Source organism: Somniosus microcephalus, chromosome 23 (genome assembly GCF_052327205.1).
Source record: "Somniosus microcephalus isolate GS21.2 chromosome 23, FLI_Smic_1.0, whole genome shotgun sequence".
Classification (NCBI taxonomy): domain Eukaryota; kingdom Metazoa; phylum Chordata; class Chondrichthyes; order Squaliformes; family Somniosidae; genus Somniosus; species Somniosus microcephalus.
Window position 1 is genome coordinate 7925387 of NC_141009.1, and position 20854 is coordinate 7946240.

At 48.2% G+C, this 20854-nt stretch overlaps 1 protein-coding gene across 1 annotated transcript in view; it reads left to right on the forward strand.

Moving 5' to 3' along the window:
- The window catches only part of pomt1 (protein-O-mannosyltransferase 1), a 53838-nt gene that overhangs the window by 16643 nt on the left and 16341 nt on the right, over window positions 1-20854 (forward strand). The window contains exons 6-14 of the mRNA XM_085965328.1: window positions 638-749; window positions 847-912; window positions 2736-2829; window positions 9899-10054; window positions 11549-11679; window positions 15867-15962; window positions 17294-17386; window positions 18672-18768; window positions 19906-19998. Coding sequence (XP_085821454.1) covers window positions 638-749; window positions 847-912; window positions 2736-2829; window positions 9899-10054; window positions 11549-11679; window positions 15867-15962; window positions 17294-17386; window positions 18672-18768; window positions 19906-19998 — 938 coding nt within the window. The remainder of the gene's footprint in view (window positions 1-637; window positions 750-846; window positions 913-2735; window positions 2830-9898; window positions 10055-11548; window positions 11680-15866; window positions 15963-17293; window positions 17387-18671; window positions 18769-19905; window positions 19999-20854) is intronic.

Genomic DNA, 20854 nt, shown 5'->3' on the forward strand with positions numbered 1-20854 from the left:
ACTAACCATTATTTGGAGCTTTTACAATCATCAATCCACGGACTATTTCAATCCCCATTTTACCAGTGCCACCAATTTCTTACTCTGCCCGGGGGTTGGGGGGGGGGGGGTGCGGGGAATAGCATTACCTGCAAGGTTATTTTTCTTGTATTCTACAGAAGTACGTTGAACTATTCAGATCAATTTTTAAAACTATACAATATGAAATGCCAGAGGATCGTTGGCGAGGTTCTGTTTATTTATATGGCTTGTGCACCAAACTAAGCTGAACACTCAACTTTGTTATAAAAACAGAAAATGCTGGAAATACTCAGCAGGTCAGGCAGCATCTGTGGAGAGAGAAAGAGAGTTAACGTTTCATTGACCTGAAACGTTAATGTTTCTCTCTCCAGAGAGGCTGCCTGACCTGCTCAGCATTTCCAGCATTTTCTGGCTTTATTTCAGATTTTCAGCATCCGCAATATTTTGCTTTTTTTACTCAATTTTGTCATTTGTGTGTCTGTGGTTGGTTCATTTACATTGCTGTGTGGTATCTGCTTTATAAGTATGGATGGATGTCCGCTCAAAAACGTTTGTGCAGTATTTCAGATTAGTTCCAGTACTGTAGTTATGCTCCATTCTTTTCTTTCCGAAACAGAAAACTCCTTAATAACCCAGTCACGGTTTATGCTCCTGGAATCTGTTCTCATTTTCTTTGTACTGCTGGCAGTTTTGTCTTATCTGAAATTCTACAATATGCAGAGACGCAGGTACGATAACGCATTCGTGTGGTGCCTTCATGTTGTGACCACGGGAAAGAACGCGACAAAGAAGGTAATGCCTCATGTCAATTGTGGTTTGTTTCAGCCCATTCTCGGTGAGGTGGTGGTCTTGGCTTTTCCTAACCGGAATAGCGTGTGCACTCGCTATCGGGTGAGTTCCTTCGCACATCTTCAAACTGGTAGCTGCAGCTCATCTGCTCGAGTGACACTGCTGCAGGCTGAACAAGAGAAGGTGGCAGCAGAATTCATGTTCTTGAATCTAATCTCTCTCTGAAAAGCTAAAATTATTGCACAGCTCCAACCTGCAATTTGCATAATCTACAGGGTATTGTCTTCATTTTAATACAATTAAGGACCAGGTGATGAAGTAGAAATGGAAATTTGGGCGCTCCCATTGCGCACCTGGCGTGTTGCTGAGCCATTAGGACTAGGAAGGTCCTGAATGTGATGCCCGGTCTGTGCTGTGTTGGCTGCTCTCAACCAGGGTGGCATTAGAGGCCCTACAATTGGTCTCCGTACTCCCTGGGGTAAGAGGGGAGAATAACCTTCAGCCAGGGTTCCTACTCCCGATCACTGTCTGCTGACCCTTGTTGAAAAGCTCATGTGTGCACATCAGGTGAGCCTTATCATGGAAACTTACAGCACAGAAGGAGGCCATTCGGCCCGTCGTGCCTGTGCTGCCTCTTTGAAAGAACAGTTGTGCTTAGTCCCACATCCCTGCTTTTTGTCTGTAACCCTGTCAGTTCCTCATCCTCAAGTACCTGCCCAACTCCCTTTTAAAATTATTTTTGAATCCGCTTCCACCACCTTTTCAGATGGAGTGTGCCAGATTCTGACAACTCTGAGTGAAAACTCCCTCTAGACCTTTTGCCAATGATTTTAAATCTATAATCTCATGTTATTGACCCACTCTCCAGAGGCAGTAGCTTTTCTCTCTCTACTCTATCAAAACCTCATCATCTTGAAAACCTCTAGGGTCACCTCTTAACCTGCTCTGTTCCAAGGAGAACAGTCTGAAGTTTTACAACCTTTCCTCTTTAGCTGCTTTCTAACCTGGGAGCTCATTTCCATACTGGCTGGTTTATGTACCCACTGATCCTTTGCAGGAGCTAAGGGCACTTTGCACACATACTGCCAGTGTTCTCTTTAAGCTGCGCAGCTCGACTTTTCAATGGGGAAAAGCCGCGCATGCGCGATACAGGAAACTCTCTGGTATCCGGGACCAGCGTGTTGCCGGTTGATTAAAAATTCCGGATGACGGAGAGGGTTATCTACTGAGGTTATTTTTAACAAACAAAAATAAAAAAATCAAATGTGCAGTATACAGTAATTGGGTACTCACCTACAGAATGTTGTGCTAAATGGATGGTGCAAGATGCTTGATTAAGTACAGTACTGCCAGTTGAGGGTAATCCATAACTCTTTAATTACTTAACAGTAAAACAAAACTTATACAGTAAACAACTGTATACAGCACGGGGGAGTCAGGCTCCTGTTATTGAGGTGTTCGGACTTCTGACAGCGCCAAGAAGCCGAGTTGTGGCAGTTTGGAGAACTACCTCCACTGACTAACTCGGCCACCGCGGGAAACTCGGACTCAGCAACATTTCCGGTTATTGAGGTGTTGTTTTTGGAGTATGAATTTTGCCGGTTAATAGAGAATTCCGGATATTTAGGTGCTGTTTAAACAAGAGTTTCCTGTACTTTGAATGGGCCACGCAGACCCCCCCAAAAATTAAAGGGAACATTGCATTTCTACTTCAATCCTGACTTTTCAAAAAAAAACGTTAACTAAAAACTCAAGTGCCCTGGAACCTGAGCGCTGCAGCATTTTCTGTCTATTATATGGTGATTCCTTATCATTTACCCTTTAGTGCAGAAAGCTAGATCCTCTGTTATTAGCTTAATTAAAAGTGTAAACTTTGGATTTCTGTACATTGGTCTACAGTTGATTTTATTTTGGTGTGTTTACAGGGTAAAGTATATGGGCTTGTTCACTTACCTGCTTCTATTGGCTATTGCTGGAGTACATACTTGGCAGATAATTGGTGATACAACATTATCAAATGTAGGTATCTATGCTACTGATTCTAATTTCGCTTTCCACGGTGGAGGTTTTGTATAGTACATCAATTGGTTTAGTCATTTTGGAGCCCGAATGCACATGTTTACTGGCAGATGTCCTGTGGCACTGCTACGGTAAGTCAGAGGATACCCTATTTTATAAGGACAGGAGTAATATACCATATAATAACAACAACTTGTATTTATATAGCGTCTTTAATGTAGTAAAACGTCCCAAGGCACTTCACAGGAGCATTATAAAACAATATTTGACACTGTGACACAGAAGTAGGTATTAGGGCAAATGACCAAAAGTTTGGTCAAAGAGGTAGGTTTTAAGGAGCGTCTTAAAGGAGGAAAGAGAGGTGGAGAGGTTTAGGGAGGGAATTCCAGAGCTTGGGGCCTAGGCAGCTGAAGGCACGGCCACCAATGTTTGAGTGATTAAAATCAGGGATGCTCAAGAGGCCAGAATTAGAGGAGCGCAGAGATCTCAGGTTGTGGGACTGGAGGAGATTACAGAGATAGGGAGGGGCGAGGCCATGGAGGGATTTGAAAATATGGATGAGAATTTTAAAATTGAGACGTTGCTTAGCTGGGAGCCAATGTAGGTCAGCGAGCACAGGGGGTGATGGGCGAACGATGTTGGTGCGAGTTAGGACACAGGCAGTCGAATATAATACACAAATATAGTATTGTTGATACCACGGTAAAGGTAATATTCCATTAAAGCCACAGAGCCTGAATGCTGTATATAGGCACATTCGAAGTTCAGTTAGAAGGTAAAAAGAAAAGAAAGACTTGCATTTCTGTAGCACCTTTCACGACTTCAGGACGTCCCAAAGTGCTTTACAGCCGATGAAGTACTTTTTGAAGTGTAGTCACTTGTAACGTAGGAGATGCGACGGCCAATTTGCTTACAGCAGGGTCCCACAAACAGCAATGTGAGCAAGGTAGTAACGCTTGGGTCCATTCTCTGGTCAATTAGAGGATGTTTGTTTCTCTGCAGAATGGCAACTGGCTGTAAAATGGTTCCTCCCTGATATACCTATCAATTCGTCCAATAAAAAGCGACGAGTTAGGAACGTAACTAAAGGTTTTTATTGACTAAATAACAGAGCCCACCCTCGTGGGTGATCGGGTCCAACAAGGAGGAATACCAGCCAGTCGACTACCTTTATACCTGGGCAGGTAGGTGGAGCCATGGGCGGAGTCGGAGGTGGTCAGCCCAGGTATAACAGCGCGACAAGAGGCGACCTCGTATCGTGATACAACAGTGATAACGGTGATAACAATACAACAGTGACAACTATAGTGTAACGATAAAAGTGGTTTACCACATTCACCCCTTGTTTAGATTTGAGTCCGGCGGGGTGAAGTGTACTACCAGTTCTGGTATGTCAGTCTGTCCGGAGGCCTCGTAAGCCTCTCCGATCGTCGCAGCGGCGGTGCTGCATTATCCGGTGTTAGTGCTGGTGTCTGCGTGGTCGGCGAAGGCTCATGGGGTTCCGGCATGCCGTCTACCTGGGCTGGAATTGGGGGGGTGGTGGGGGGGGGTAAAGGTGGTGTCTCCGGGGTGCCCGAGGGTGCGAGGTCTCGTAAGGAGACAGTGTCCTCCCGCCCGTCTGGGTAAGCCACGTAGGCGTACTGGGGGTTGGCGTGCAGGAGGTTCACCCTCTCGACCAGGGGGTCTGTTTTATGGGCCCTCACGTGCTTTCGCAGCAAGACGGGCCCCGGAGAGGTCAGCCAGGTTGGTAGAGTGGTTCCCGTAGTCGACTTCCTGGGGAAAACAAACATTCGTTCATGGGGGGTGGCGTTAACGGCAGTGCAAAGTAGTGACCGGATGGAGTGCAGCGCTGTCGGGAGGACTTCCTGCCAGCGGGAGGTTGGGAGGCCCTTAGACTTTAAGGCTAAGAGGACGGCCTTCCATACCGTCGCGTTCTCTCTTTCCACTTGGCCGTTCCCTCGGGGGTTGTAGCTGGTGGTCCTACTTGCTGCAATACCTCTCGCTAGTAGGAACTGACGGAGTTCCTCGCTCATGAAAGAGGAGCCCCGGTCACTATGTATATAGTTTGGGAACCCGAACAAGGTGAAGAGGTCGTTCAGGCATTTAATGACCGTGGTACTGGTCATGTCTGGGCAGGGGAAGGCAAAGGGGAAACGGGAGTACTCATCAACAATGTTGAGGAAGTACACATTACGGTCAGAGGACGGGAGGGGCCCCTTAAAGTCGATGCTCAGGCGCTCGAAGGGGCGGGTGGCCTTGATCAGGCTTGCTCTGTCCGGCCTAAAGAAGTGCGGTTTGCACTCGGCACAGGTCTGGCAGTTCCTGGTTATGGTCCTGACCTCCTCGATGGAGTAGGGCAGGTTGCGGGCCTTAATGAAGTGGTAAAGTCTGGTGACCCCGGGGTGGCAGAGGTCGTTGTGGAGGGTCTGAAGTCTATCACTTTGCGCGCTGGCGCATGTAATTCGTGACAGAGCATCGGGGGGTTCGTTCAGCTTACCTGGCCGGTACAAGATATCATAATCGTAGGTGGAGAGCTCGATTCTCCACCTCAAGATCTTGTCACTCTTGATTTTGCCCCTCAGCTTGTTATTAAACATAAAAGCGACCGAACGTTGGTCGGTAAGGAGGGTAAATCGTTTGCCTGCCAGGTAGTGCCTCCAGCGTCGTACCGCCTCCACAATCGCCTGGGCCTCCTTCTCGACCGACGAGTGTCGGATCTCAGGGCCCTGTAGGGTCCTTGAGAAGAAGGCCACCGGTCTCCCCTCCTGGTTAAGGGTGGCGGCTAGGGCGAAGTCGGATGCATCGCTCTCGACTTGGAAGGGGATGGACTCATCCACTGCGTGCATAGTGGCCTTGGCAATGTCTCCCTTAATGAGGGAGAAGGCTGCGCACGCTTCCTCTGTAAGGGGGAAGGATGTGGACTTCATGAGGGGTCTGGCTTTGTCCGCATAATTGGGCACCCATTGGGCATAGTAGGCGAAGAGCCCCAGGGTTCTCTTAAGTGCCTTAGGGCAGTGGGGGAGAGGTAGCTCCATGAGGGGGCGCATTCTTTCGGGGTCGGGGCCGATGAGTCCGTTCTCTACTACACAGCCAAGGATGGCAAGGCGCGAGGTGTTAAACACACATTTCTCCTTATTGTAGGTGAGGTTCAGCCGTTGGGCTGTACGGAGGAATTTCTCCAGATTCACGTCGTGGTCCTGCCGGTCGCGGCCGCAGATGGTGACGTTATCTAGGTAGGGGAATGTGGCCTGCAGTCCGTTCTGGTCAACCATCCGGTCCATCTCCCTTTGGAAGACCGAGACCCCGTTGGTGACACCGAAGGGGACCCTAAGGAAGTGGTATAGGCGCCCATTCGCCTCGAAGGCGGTGTACTGGCGGTCCTCGGGGTGGATAGGGAGTTGGTGGTAGGCCGACTTAAGGTCGATGGTCGAGAATACGCGGTATTGTGCAATCTGATTGACCATGTCAGATATGCGGGGAAGGGGGTATGCGTCCAGCTGGGTGTATCTGTTTATGGTCTGGCTGTAGTCGATGACCAGGCGATTTTTATCGCCGGTCTTAACGACCACGACCTGGGCACGCCAGGGGCTGTTGCTCCCCTCGATGATGCCCTCCTTCAGGAGACGCTGCACCTCAGAGCTAATGAAAGCTCTGTCCCCAGCGCTGTACCGCCTGCTCTTGGTAGCGACGGGTTTGCAGTCGGGGGTGAGGTTAGCGAACAGGGAAGGTGGCGGCACCTTGAGGGTGGATAGGCTGCAGGTGTTACGCGGTGGGCGGTTTAACCTTCGCTGGTTGTCGACTGTGAGTGGGGGGAGGGGTCCACCGTATGCTAGGGTTACACTTTGGAGGTGGGATTGGAAGTCCAGCCCTAGTAGGACGGCAGTGCAGAGCTGGGGGAGGACGAGGAGTTTAAAGTTTTTATACTCTGTACCCTTAACCGACAAGGTCACAGCACAGTAGCCGCTAATGTCCGTGGCGTGGGACCTCGATGCCACCGAGATTCGGTTGCGCGTTGGCAGGACAGGGAGGGAGTAGTGGCTCACCGTGTCTGGGTGGATGAAGCTCTCCGTGCTTCCGCTGTCGAACAGGCAGGTCGTGGCGTGGCCGTTTACTTTGATGTCCATCATCGACTTGGACAGGTGGTGTGGGCGGGCTTGATCCAGAGTGACGGAGGCTAGTGTGTAGGTAAGCGAGTCGTTGTCGTCTGCGGGCGAGGCGGTCGTCGGGTCCGGGGGCCCGGTGGCAGTCGGGCGTGGTGGGTAAAATGGCGTCTCCCACGAGGTAGGACAAAATGGCGGAGAAGATGGCTGCCCCCATAACTCACATGAGGCACTATTGGGGTCGGTTGCCTTGATCAAAGATGGCCGCCCCCATGACTCACGTGTGGGGATACTGGCCTCAGTTGCCGTGAAAGAAGATGGCCGCCCCCACAGTTCGCATGAGGCACTGCTGGCCTCTGAAGATCCGCTCCTGCAGGCCTTAGAGAAGTGGCCTTTCTTCCTGCAGGTTGAGCAGGTAGAGTTCCTGGCTGGGCAGCGCGACCTCGGGTGCTTCTCCTGGCCGCAAAAGAAGCAGCCGGCGGCCCGATCGCGGGTGCCCGATGTCGGAGCCGGTGGCGGGCCCGGTCGGGTCCGGGACGCCGACGCTGAGGTAGGTCCCGGGGGCGGCGCTGCGAAGGGTATTGCGGTAGGGGTCAGGCCCGAGTCCCAGGGTCGCGAGCAGTACCTGGAAAACGCCTCCTGGTCCTGATGGGCCACCTCCAGGGAGAGAGCGAGGGCTTCAGCTTTGTCCAGGTCGAGGTCTTTAGCTTCAAGCAGTCTTTGCCGTGAGTAGTCGGACCGTAGGCCTTTCACAAAGGCATCGCGGATATTATCTTCCGTATTTTCAACAGCCGTCACCGCTTTAAAGTCACAGTTCCTGCCGAGTGCTCTTAGCGCCCGTAAAAATTCAGCTACAGACTCTCCTGGCTGTTGCGGGCGGGATCTTAGGAGGTGCCTGGTGTACATGTAATTTACCGGGCTGCGGTACTGCTGTTTCAGTAGGTTGATAGCGGCCTCGTATGTAGTCGTATCCTGGATGAGTGCGTATACTCTCGGGCTCGCTTGGGCGTTCAGAAGTCTTAGTTTGGATCTCTGCGGGGCGCCGGATTCTTCCAGGTAGGATTCGAAGCAGTCCAGCCAGTGTTTGAAGTTGAGGGCTGAGTTTGCTGCCTGTGGGTTTAGATCCAGGTACGGTGGTTTGAGGGCTTGCAGCCAAGCCGGCTGGTGTGGCTGGTGTAGCCCGGTGTCTGAAAGCTGCTGTGGCTGTGCTTCTGGGAGGGCTCCTGGCTGGTCAGTAGTAAACATCTTTAAAATTTAGTCAATAAAATTGATATACCTATCAATTCGTCCAATAAAAAGCGACGAGTTAGGAACGTAACTAAAGGTTTTTATTGACTAAATAACAGAGCCCACCCTCGTGGATGATCGGGTCCAACAAGGAGGAATACCAGCCAGTCGACTACCTTTATACCTGGGCAGGTAGGTGGAGCCATGGGCGGAGTCGGAGGTGGTCAGCCCAGGTATAACAGCGCGACAAGAGGCGACCTCGTATCGTGATACAACAGTGATAACGGTGATAACAATACAACAGTGACAACTATAGTGTAACGATAAAAGTGGTTTACCACACTCCCATGGTCAGAAAAATCACACTGGCAATAACTTTTTTTTTAAAGATTACTTTGCACATGTAACCGTGTGACAGATTCCACGCTAAAATACACTAGCAGATCTCCCTCAGTGATGCTCGCAGGCAGACTGGGGTTTGGGGAACAGTTGTACTGCTTAGCTGCTAACGGGTGGCCATGTAAAGTCATTGCTCATACACCCCCCATGGGCAAGTAATCTAAACAGGCAAATGCAGGTAATTGTAGCTGCTTCTAAATTGCCAGCCGTGGCTCAGTGGGCAGCACCCTCGCCTCGGAGTCAGAAGGTCGTGGGTTCAAGTCCCACTCCAAAGACTTGAGCACAAAAATCTAGGCTGACACTCCAGTGCAGTGCTGAGGGAGCGCTGCACCGATGGAGATGCCGTCTTTCGGATAAGACGTTAAACCGAGGTCCATCTGCTCTCTCAGGTGGACGTAAAAGATCCCATGGCACTATTTCGAAGAAGAGCAGGGGAGTTATCCCCGGTGTCCTGACCAATATTTATCCCTCAATCAACATAATTAAAAAACAGATGATCTGGTCATCATCGTATTGCTGTTTGTGGGACCTTGCTGTGCGCAGATTGGCAGCGTGTTTCCTACATTACAATAGTGACTACACTTCCAAAAAGTACTTCATTGGCTGTAAAGCGCTTTGGGATGTCTGGTGGTCGTGAAAGGCGCTATAGAAATGCAATTCTTTTTAAATCAGAGGGCAGTTGTAACTGCTTGTAAATTTTCGGCTCCAGGTTAGGAAAGCCTGTCTGAAATGCTGATCGCAGTTATGCCTGCCGGCCCCTGGTTTCTGGCGAAGAGCCTCTCAGACGGCCTTGAAATTCTGATGGTTCTAATGCAAGCCACATGAACACGAGTTGATCTCTTTTTTTTTTGAGACTCGTTCAAATGTACTAATTGGCCACTGAAGTGTAGCATGGAGAGAAAGAAACAACACTATTGCTACCATGTGATGTTACTACCATAACAGTCCAATCAACAGAGAGGAAATGCACTGAATGGCAGGGTTCAAATGCATTTTCAGTTTTGACAGCATTTTTACCAATACCAGTTGTTCTCGTGAATTTGTTATAAGATGTTGCTCATTCCCAGGACTTGTCTCTTTTCATTTTGTCCCTTGGACTAGCAAAAAATATTCCAAGTCCTGAATCATACCTTTTAATGTGTGTTGTCTGCTTGTTGGCTGAATTTATAATGACCCCTTAAAGCAGGGCTCTGAGCATGGAAATGGTACTCTATGTTCTTGCATTGTGGATTCCAAAAACCAGCTAGCTGATTGTATCTTGTATTTTGAATTGGCTAGATTTTGTTTTGTTTCCCTAGCCATCAAATTGAATCCTTGTAATTTCTGTTGCAATCTCCTTACAGGTGACAGTGGTTTATCATGTGCTGGCCCGGGTCTGTGCACTTTTAGTCCTCCCAGTAATCTTATATTTGAGCTTCTTTTATGTCCACCTGACTTTGTTGTACCGCTCTGGACCACACGACCAAATAATGACGAGCATGTTCCAAGCCAGTCTGGAGGTAAGACTACTGATTGTCTGCTGGCCAATGTTATTGCTGCTTTGTATTTAACCCTTTAACAGAGGGGCAGAGAGAGGAGAAAACTATGTAGAAAGTCTTGTATTACAAGACGTCAGCCGGGGGTTGACGGGGTAGGGTCGGTGTGAAAGGTGCAGATGCGGGATCAGTCTGCGGAACCACTGAAGGGAGGTGAAGAGCACAAGATTGGGAGCAGCAGTAGGAACGGAGAGGAATCGATGCGAGGTTGAAATGCTTATGTTGCAAGCTGGCCTGACGCTCGTTATGTTCCTGTGCTTGTTTATGTCTATTTCTTGAGATAATGCGGAGTGAATACGACTTATCAGTATATTTAAACAGACATTGCGTGTCTTTTTTCTTGCTGATTGCCACATAAGCAATGTGTTTCTAAAGTGACTCTCGGCACAGTGTTGTGGTTGCTTGAAGAGTTTTTCAAGAGTTTGTGCACAATCCTTACATACACAATTTAATTTGGCACCAGAATGACGTTATCAAGACTGTTGGTAAGCACCAAGTAACACCAAAGATTAATCAGCCTTGAGGCTAACGGGAAGATTAAACTCTTCACAGAATTTCTCCATTGACTATTGCAACTATAAAAGGGTTCCGAATTATAATTGCAACATGTATTTTATGCTGATTGAAATTGCAATATGCCTTGCTGTGATTTAGGTAAGGGAACTAGTTTGTCATTCATAACAACAGCATTTTCAAGGAGCAGTAGTTCTGGGTAGCTGGAATGGCAGCAGGAACTCTGCAGTTGGCTTCATTGTCCCTTGGTTGGGAATGGTGGAAAGCAGACAGGGTTCCTGCACCTGATTGTTATACAGCAACCCCTGTTGGAAGTGTAGATGTAGGGTTAGAATTTAAGTTCCAGTGGCCTCTGGTTGAACAGTCTGCCAGTATTCATGGTTGTGGTTCGCACAACAACAACAACTTTTATTTATATAGCGCCTTTAACCTAGTAAAACGTCCCAAGGCGCTTCATAGGAGTGTTCTAAAAGTTTGACACCGAGCCACATAAGGAGAAATTAGGGCAAATAACTAAAAGCTTGGTCAAAGAGGAGCGTCTTAAAGGAGGAAAAAGAGGCGGAGAGTTTTAGGGAGGGAATTCCAGAGCTTCGGGCCTTGGCAGCTGAAGGCACGGCCACCAATGGTTGAGCGATTAAAATCAGTGATGCTCAAGAGGCCAGAATTAGAGGAGCGCAGCTATCTTGGGGCCATGAGAAGGACCACATTGTGAGGTACCAGATAACAGCTGTGGAACTATACCAGCGAGGAGTCAGCAGCTTCAGGAGAGGAGGAGGGCAGAAGAGAACACTGGCACGTTTGGGGCAGGAAGGAATGCAGAAATAATCTGTTCCAATGGGTTGGCATCCCTCGACTTCATAAGTGCAAAAGTTCACCAAAAAATATATAATATTTGAACATGATTTCCCAAGCGGATGAGAAAGTTACACTTGGTTTCCTTTGCAGGGCGGCCTCGCAAGGATCACACAAGGTCAACCTCTTGAAATAGCCTATGGTTCCCAGATTACCCTGCGGAATGTGTGGAGCAAACCTGTTCCCTGCTGGCTCCATTCCCACAAGAACACGTACCCTATCAGGTAAAGATTCACATGACGAGGAAAGCACGATAAATATTCCGATCCTGTGAAATAGCATTAATTGTGGACTCTGGGAACACGGTACACAGATGTTCACTGGGGAGCTGGTGTGATGGACTCTGGGACAAAAAATCAAATCAAATCAACTTTTATTGTCATTGTTAGTGCACAAGTGCAGTACAATGAAATGTAGGCTTGCGGCTCCCGAGAGTGTACATTTGGATTAAGACATTTAAACATTCAACATACATTTGGCTTGTAGTATATTAACATAAATATAACCATAATAAAGTGCATTGGCAGATGTGCAGGCTTTAGAGTTTATTTGTGGAGTTCAGTAGGATGACAGCCCTGGGAAAGAAGCTGTTCCTAAATCTGGCCGTACGGGTGCGAATGCATCTGTAGCGTCTCCCAGATGGCAGGAGGGCGAACAGACTGTGGCTGGGGTGGGTAGGGTCTTTGATGATGGACCGTGACCTCCGTAGACAGCGTTTCTGGTATATGTATACAAGGCTATGGACCAAGTGCTGGAAAATGGGATTAGAATAGACAGGGCTTGATGGCCAGCGCGGACACGATGGGCCGAAGGGCCTCTTTCTGTGCTGTATAACTCTATGACTCTATATGTGCTCTATGGTCGGTAGCCGGGTGCCAGTAATGCGTTGGGCAGTTTTGACTACCCGCTGCAGGGCTTTCCGGTCATAGTAGCTACAGCTGCCATACCATACTGTGATACAGTTTGTCAGGATGCTCTCTATAGTGCAGCGGTAAAAGTTAGAGAGGATCAGGGGTGACAGATTACATCCCTTCAGCCTCCTTAGGAAATATAGGCGCTGCTGGGCCTTCTTCACCAGAGAGGAGGTGTTGAGGGACCAGGAGAGGTCTTCCGTGATGTGGACTCCGAGGAACTTAAAGCTGTCCACCCTTTCCACCACAGCCCCATTGATGTGGATGGGGGTGTGACTTCCGCCTTTGGACTTCCTGAAGTCCACAATGATTTCTTTTGTTTTCCTGGTGTTAAGGGCCAGGTTGTTATCGGCGCACCACTTCACGAGATGCTGGACCTCCTCCCTGTAGGCTGACTCATCGTTGTTGGTGATCTGGCCTACTACCGTGGTGTCATCCGCAAACTTGATGATGGTGTTGGAACCATTAACAGCCACACAGTCATGGGTGAAGAGGGAGTAGAGGAGGGGGCTCAGCACACATCCTTGTGGGGCCCCCGTGTTCAGGGTCAGGGCGGGGGGGAGGTGTGGTTACCTAATTTGACAGACTGGGGCCTGTTTGTTAGGAAGTCCAGGGTCCAGTTGCAGAGGGAAGTGTTCAGGCCAAGAGTTTGGAGTTTGGTGGCCAGCTTGTTGGGGACGATAGTGTTGAATGCTGAGCTGTAGTCTATGAACAGCATTCTGATGTAGGTCTCCTTACCATCTAGGTGATTCAGTGCCGAGTGTAGAGCAGTTGTGATTGCATCCTCCGTTGATCTGTTTGCACGATAGGCAAACTGGTGTTGGTCAAGAGAGGCAGGAACACTGGCTTTGATGTGGACTAAGACCAGTCTCTCGAAACACTTCATTATGATGGGTGTGAGTGCGACAGGTCGATAGTCGTTCAGGCACGTCGCAGCCATTTGTTTTGGCACAGGAATAATGGTAGCGGTCTTGAAGCATGTAGGGACTACTGCCTGGGCCAATGACAGATTGAAGATGGCGGTGAAGACATCAGCCAGCTGATCAGCACATTCCTTGAGTACCCGTCCAGGGATGCTATCCGGTCCAGCAGCCTTTCGCGTGTTCACTCCGCGTAGAACACCCCTTGTGTCGGAGGTCGACAGAGTGAGCACCTGGTCTTCCGGGGGTGGCAAGGCTTTGGTAGCCGGCTCCCTGTTGTCCCTGTCGAAGCGAGTGTAGAAGTTGTTAAGCTCCTCCGGAAGGGAGGCATCGCTAACCGGGGGGCTGGTGCTTTTGCCCTTGCAGTCAGTGATGGACTGGATGCCTTGCCACATGCGCCGGGGGTCCGAGTTGTTGCGAAAGTGATCCTCTATCCGCAGTGTCTGTTTCCTTTTGGCAGTCCTGATACCCTTTTTTAGGTTGGTCCTAGCTGCTCTGTAAGCCGCCGCGTTGCCAGATTTAAATGCTGCGTCGCGTGCTTTCAACAGTGAGCGGACCTTTCCGTTCATCCAGGGTTTCTGGTTGGGGTATGTCCTGATATTTTTATGGGTCGTGACGACCTCGACGCAGCTATTGATGTAGAATAGCACTGTGGATGCGTATTCCTCGATGTCATTATGGGCAAACATGCCCCAATCAGTGCGTTCGAAGCAGTCCTGAAGCTCCGATACTGCCCCCTCTGGCCATACTTTCACTGCTCTCACTGATGTTCTCCCTCTTTTGATGAGCGGTTTGTACGCCGGGGCTAGAAACAGGGAGAGGTGGTCAGACTTCCCAAGGTGGGGGCAGGGAATGGCCTTATAAGCGTCTACAATGCTCGTGTAGACTTGATCCAGTGTGTTCTCCCCTCTTGTGGGGCAGGAGACATTCTGGTGGAATTTCGGTAGTACAGTTTTTAGGTTTATGTGATTGAAGTCCCCCGCGACGATAAAAGCTCCGTCTGGGTGCGCAGTTTGTTGTTCGCTGATGGCCCTGTAGAAGTCCTTCAGTGCTAGTTTGGCATTAGCGTGTGGTGGGATGTAGACCGCAGTGACGATAACAGCCGTGAATTCCCGAGGCAGGTAGAAGGGTCTGCACCTTACCATGAGGAATTCCAAATCAGCCGAGCAGGATCTATCAATTATATCAGTGTTAGTGCACCAGGCATTGTTAGTGTAAATGCACAAACCGCCTCCCTTGCTCTTACCGGAGTCTGCAGTTCTGTCGGCGCGGAAGACCGTGCGTCCTTCTAGTTGGATGGTGGTGTCAGGGATGCCGTTGTTCAGCCAGGTCTCTGTGAAGATCATGGCGCAGCATTCCTTTGTCCTTTTCTGTGTGGAGAGATCCAGTTTGATCTCATCCATTTTGTTCTCCAGTGACCTGACGTTGGCCAGGAAAATACTTGGGAGGGAGGGTTTGTGTGGGGCCCTCTTCAGCCTGTTTTGGATACCTGCCCTCTTACCCCGCTTCTGTTTGCGTTCCCTGCACGGTCTTCGCTGACTTCCGGCTGGGGAAGGACGCCACGCTGGTCCCGGGGGTCGGGCGATGTCGGGAGGCAGATCGATGTCGCCGAGTGTAAGCCGCACGCAGTCGGCCCCGATGTCTAGGAGCGTCTGCCGGCTGTACGGTAGGTCAGCCTTTAATTCCCGAATCAGCAGAGTCCAGAAGAGACTCAGAAGGGGGGTGAAAACGCTCAGTCTCGGGAGAGACAAAGCCGCTGTGTCCGTGCGCGCCGCCATCTTGAGATTCTGGTAGCCAACAGTTTGTGTGTACAATTGTGCAACTGCCCAGTGCTTGAATCTTCCATCAACATGCAATGAACTTTGTCAGGGAGGCTGTGCGTCGCACATGCAACAACAACTTGCATTTCTATAGCTCCTTTAACGTAGTAAAACGTCCCAAGGTGCTTCACAGGAGTGTTATCAAACAAAATTTGACACCGAGCCACATAGAGATATTGGGACAGACTTGGTCAAAAAGGTAGGTTTTAAGGAGGAGAGAGAGGTAGAGGGGCAATTCCAGAGCTTGGGGCCTAGATAGCTGAAGGCATGGCCACCAATGGTGGAGCGATTAAAATCGAGCGTGCGCGAGAGGCCAGAATTGCAGAAACACAGAGATCTCGGCGTGTTGTGGGGCTGGAGGCGGTTAGAGAGCTAGGATGGGGCGAGGCCATGGAGGGATTTAAGGATGAGAATTTTAAAGTTGAGTCGTTGCTGGACCGGGAGCCAATGTTAGGTCAGTGTGCACGGGGTGATGGGTGAACGGGACTTGGTGCGGGTTAGGATACGGGCAGTAGAGTTTGGATGCATGCAAAAAGAAATGGTGATAATAGCTCATCAGGTCCATCGTGTTTACCCTGTCCATTAGATGGTGCAACGTTTCACACCACCCTCCCAAAGTATGTAATGTTAAACCCTGGGGAGGCAAAAAACACAGACTTGAGAGCATGTTATCTCGACTGACATTTCCGTGCAGTACTGAGGGAGTGCTGCACTGTCAGAGCTGCCGTCCTTCAGCTGAAATGATGTGTGTTCTTTGCAGGTATGACAGTGGCAGAGGGAGCTCCCACCAGCAACAAGTAACCTGCTATCCTTTTAAGGATGTGAACAATTGGTGGATTATAAAGGACCCTGGCAAGTATGTGATTGCTTACTAACGTGACCAGGAAAAGGGCAACATTTTAGGGAAAATTAGAAACTTATTCAATGTATAAATGATGACTCCTACTCGCGCGGTTTGAGATTGCTGGCTGAACGTACTTTGATGCGGCATGTTGACTGCTGGTAAACATAGAAACATAGAAGATAGGACCAGGAGTAGGCCATTTGGCCCCTCGAGCCTGCTCCGCCATTCAATGAGATCATGGCTGATCATCCAAATTCGGTACCCTGTCCCTGCTTTCACCCCATATCCCTTTAGCCTTAAGAAATATATCTAACTCCTTGAATATATTTAATGAATTGGCCTCAACTGCCTTCTGTGGTAGAGAATTCCACAGGTTCACCACTCTCTGGGTAAAGAAATACCTCCTCATCTCGGTCCTAAATGGCTTACCCCTTATCATTAGACTGTGACCCCTGGTTCTGGACTCCCCCACCATCGGGAACATCCTTCCTGCATCTAGTCTGTCTAGTCCTGCTAGAATTTTATAAGTTTCAATTAGATCCCCTCTCATTCTTCTAAACTCCAGCGAGTATAAGCCCAATCGACCCAATCTCTCCTCATACGTCATTCCTGCCATCCCAGGTATCAGTCTGGTGAATCTTCGCTGCACTCCATCCATGGCAAAAACATCCTTCCTCAGATAAGGCGACCAAAACTGCACACAATATTCGAGGTGTGGTCTCACCAAGGCTCTGTACAACTGCAGCAAGACATCCTTGCTCCTGTACTCGAACCCTCTCGCTACAAAGGCCAACATACCATTTGCCGCCCTAACCACCTGCTGCACCTGCATGCTTACCTTCAGTGACTGGTGCACAAGGACACCCAGGTCTCGTTGCACTTCCCCTTCTCCCAATCTATTGCCGTTCAGATAATAATCTGTCTTCCTGTTTTTGCCACCAAAGTGGATAACCTCACATTTATCCACATTGGGCAGATGCAATATAATCACCCAACCTGTCCAAATCATACTAGAGTTTCTCGGCATCCTCCTCACAGCACACACGCCCACCCAGCTTTGTGTCGCCTGCAAACTTGGTAAATGGTGGCAGGAGCTATGATCAGAAGATTCTGATGCAACAGAAGATTCATTCATTTTTCTTAAAGCCACTTGTCACTCGGCAGTGGCCTCTCACACTTCAGAGATGGAGTGCCAAACTAGTTTAATACTGGGAGGGAAATGTCACTAGAGGCTAGGAACTAAACCCTGATCCTGCATGGCCCTGTCGGGAGGCGTTTAGCCTACTGCTGTTTCAATTTAAACTATGTAGACCCTATATAATGTGATTGCTTTCTTATTTTAGACAGGAGCTGGTTGTCAGCAACCCCCCTCGCCCGGTTCGCCATGGTGATATCGTGCAGCTGGTCCATGGGATGACGGCACGTTACCTCAACACGTATGTTCAGAATATCTGCTGTGACCGTGTTGGTATTTTCTTCATCACCTTTGCATTCGCACTTTGTGTTGATCAATCTGTGCAGTGGAATAATTGATGAGAGTTTGTCTGTTCCTAAATATGAACTCTTAACAGAAAACCTCATGCACCCTTGTATATATTCAGAATATTTAGCCAATTGAATCGGAAGATAATCAGTTATAAAGAGAAAAACTGGAAATCTGAAATAAAAGCAGAACATTTTGGAAATATACAGCAGACCCACGAGCATCTTTTATCTCTTCAGATGGTGATGGACTTGCTGGGTTTCCAGCATAATTCTGTGAACAGGAAGATGGTATGCTAAGATTATGTTGTATTTAAATCTCTCTACACGTCTCTGTAACTGACAATTTTAAATCGCAGCAATTTTTGCTTCTGCAAAAACCTAAACACCTTTTAGCATCATTGCAGACAGTTATTTAATAAAAATCCTCCTTTCCTCCTACTTACGGCATGCAGCTTTCCTCATCTGAACGAAGAGAGGTAACCTGTTCTTGGGTCTTTGCTGGTGTCTCTCTGTCAATTGGACACTGCAGGATGTGTCAGAGTTGGTGGAGATATAGAATCACAGAATGATACAGCACAGAAGGAGGCCATTCGGCCCATTGTGTCTGTGCCGGCTCTTTGAAAGAGCTCTCCAATTAGTTCCACTCCCCTACTCTTTCCCCACAGCCCTGCAAATTTTGTCCCCTTCCGTCCCTGATTTGTGGTTTTTTTTATTTCTCCCCTTCTAAGTTGGTGTGTCGGCCTCAGTCAATGGGACACCGTCGCCTCTGAGGCAGGAGGTTGTGAGTTCAAGCCTTGCTGCAGGATTTACGCATATAAACTAGGCTGACACTCCTCCACTGCAGTATTGAGGAAATGCTGCATTGCTGGAGGTTCAATCTTTAACGTGATGCGTTAAGCAGACTTCCCAGCTGCCTGTTCTGATTATTCAGGTGGACATTGAAGACTTCAGCACTGTATGTCCTGGTCTGTGTTCCTCCATCAACCCAGGTCACTAAAACTTCAAAGTTATTCATTGTATGTGAAGTACCTTGGTGTGTTTGAGCAATGCGATGAGGTGCTATAAATGCATCTCCCCACAAGTGTCATTTTAGAGCCCATTATTTTGTGTGTTGCAATGTTATGCCAGCCACTGAGGCACTAAGTCACCTCAGAGTACTGATTCATATTGCATTTAACTATTGGACAAATAATGATTAATGCATTTATTACTGACTGTGATGAATTTTGTTTTTAGGCATGATGTTGCAGCTCCTATGAGCCCTCACTGGCAGGAGATTTCTTGCTACATTGATTACAACATCTCTATGCCGGCACAGAACCTGTGGAAAGTGGTAAGCGCTGAGTGAGATTTGTCGGAGCTATCACAAATGTTAGATGAATGGTTATCAAACCTTTGTGCGGAGACCCCCGGCAGATAATTGAACCCATCCGCAGGGCCCCCTTTGTCTGCTGCCCAAAAAGAAAACGGTGCCAGAATTGACGCAAACCTTTTTTGCATTAGTGTACAGCAACTAAAATAACAACTTGCATTTATATAGCACCTTTAACGTAGTAAAACGTCCCAAGGCGTGTTACAGGAGTGTTGCCAAACAAAGCTTGACACCGAGCCGTATTTAAAGAGATATTGGAACAGATGACTAAAAGCTTGGCCAGAAAGGTAGGTTTAAGGAGCGTCTTCGAGGAGGAGAGAGATGGGCGAAGAGGTTTAGGGAATGAATTCCAGAGCAAGGCCCCAGGCAGCTGAAGGGATGGCCATAACATGTTAGTAAGTCTGAGGGGTGACCTAATCGAGGACTTTAAAATTATGAGGGGGTTTGATGGGGTCGATGTAGAGAAGATGCTTCCGCTTGTTGGGGAGACCAAAACTCTGGGCCGTAAATATAAGATAGTCTAATAGGGAATTCAGGAGAGACTTCTTTACCTAGAGAGTGGTGAGAATATGGAAACTGCTCCCACTGGGAGTGGTTGCGGTGAATAGCATAGATGCCTTTAAGGGGAAGCTAGATGAACAGATGAGGGAGAAAGGAATAGAAGGATATGCTGATAGGGTGGCAGGAGGTTCGTGTGGAGCATAAACGTTGGCACGGAGCAGTTGGGCCGAATGGCCTGTTTCTGTGCTGTAAACGTTATAATTCTACGTAACAAATACAGTAAAAGTGCAGACAGTAAACCGATGAGCTTCGGGACCTCCTAAGTTCTCCTCATAGACTCTAGGTTCCAGGAACTCTTGTGTTAAGTTTCTATTTGTTGCACAGTCTGCAGCATAACAACAGTTGTTAAGTGAAAATGCCAACATTATGGCCACTAGTTGAAATGCGAATTCCACCAGTCCTACTTTAATTCCTGCTTTTATAAACACGTACATTATCTGATTTTACACAACATCTGAATCCACCCTTTCTCTAAACCGCACAAACAGGCCAGTTCCCCCGTGGATTAATTTTTAATTCCATGTTTTTTTGTTTCAGGAAATTACCAATCGTGAAACTGAGAATGAAGTGTGGAAAACTATCTTATCGGAAGTGAAGCTTTTGCATGTGAACACATCTGCAGTGTTAAAGGTGAGTTTGTTGGATATGCACAGGCTGTTAATGACCTTGATATTCCTTATCTTTTGCGGCTTTTAAAGTACACGTACTCATCATACCACCACTACAAACCACATTCACAGGATCCGCGCACAAGTCTATGTTTAACCAAGAGCTCTAACCTTACTGGTTGCAGCTTGGGTGCGCTATCTTCCCAGCAGTTTGAATGTCTGGAGGGGACTGCACATTCATAGCCCTTTTACAGTCGTGTAAAGAATTTGTACATCGAGACCAATGTTCCCCCTAAGGTGTGCGGCTGCGCAGTAATCTCAAAGATCCCGCGTAGGCTGCATTTACATTGTAAATACTGCACATTAAAAGAATTGAAGGGCATAACCTGTTCCTTTATGTTGGTCTCTTAGCTGATTCAGGATGGGAGGGATGAAGTCTGCCTCAAAATTTATAGAATTATATATGCTTGCAAAATTAAGAGTTGTGGGGTATTCCTTTTTTGAGCAAAGCTTGGACAGACACTGAAGCTGGTGGGAAGTTCCAACTAAATGTATTCAGCACATTACTGACTTGAGAATGTTTAAGGAAATTGCTCCTGGGAGTGAGTGCTAGATTTCCGCCCCTTTTATAGGAATATTATTTGCTTAGAGAATCTTGTTTTTGCTGCCCGTATCTTGAAAATCCTTGTGTGGAATTGCTAAGGGTACCCGATTGTGCTGCCTGGGGACGGGGAGGGTTAGATGCGCTTTTTTTTCATTACCTGCACTGAGGATTCCTTATCTTGACTGTATTATTGTGGAGCCAGATGGATTCCCACAAAGAAAACTGTAAAGTTAATCTTCCTGTGCAGAGTTCACAGGCCTTAGAGAAGGTGCAC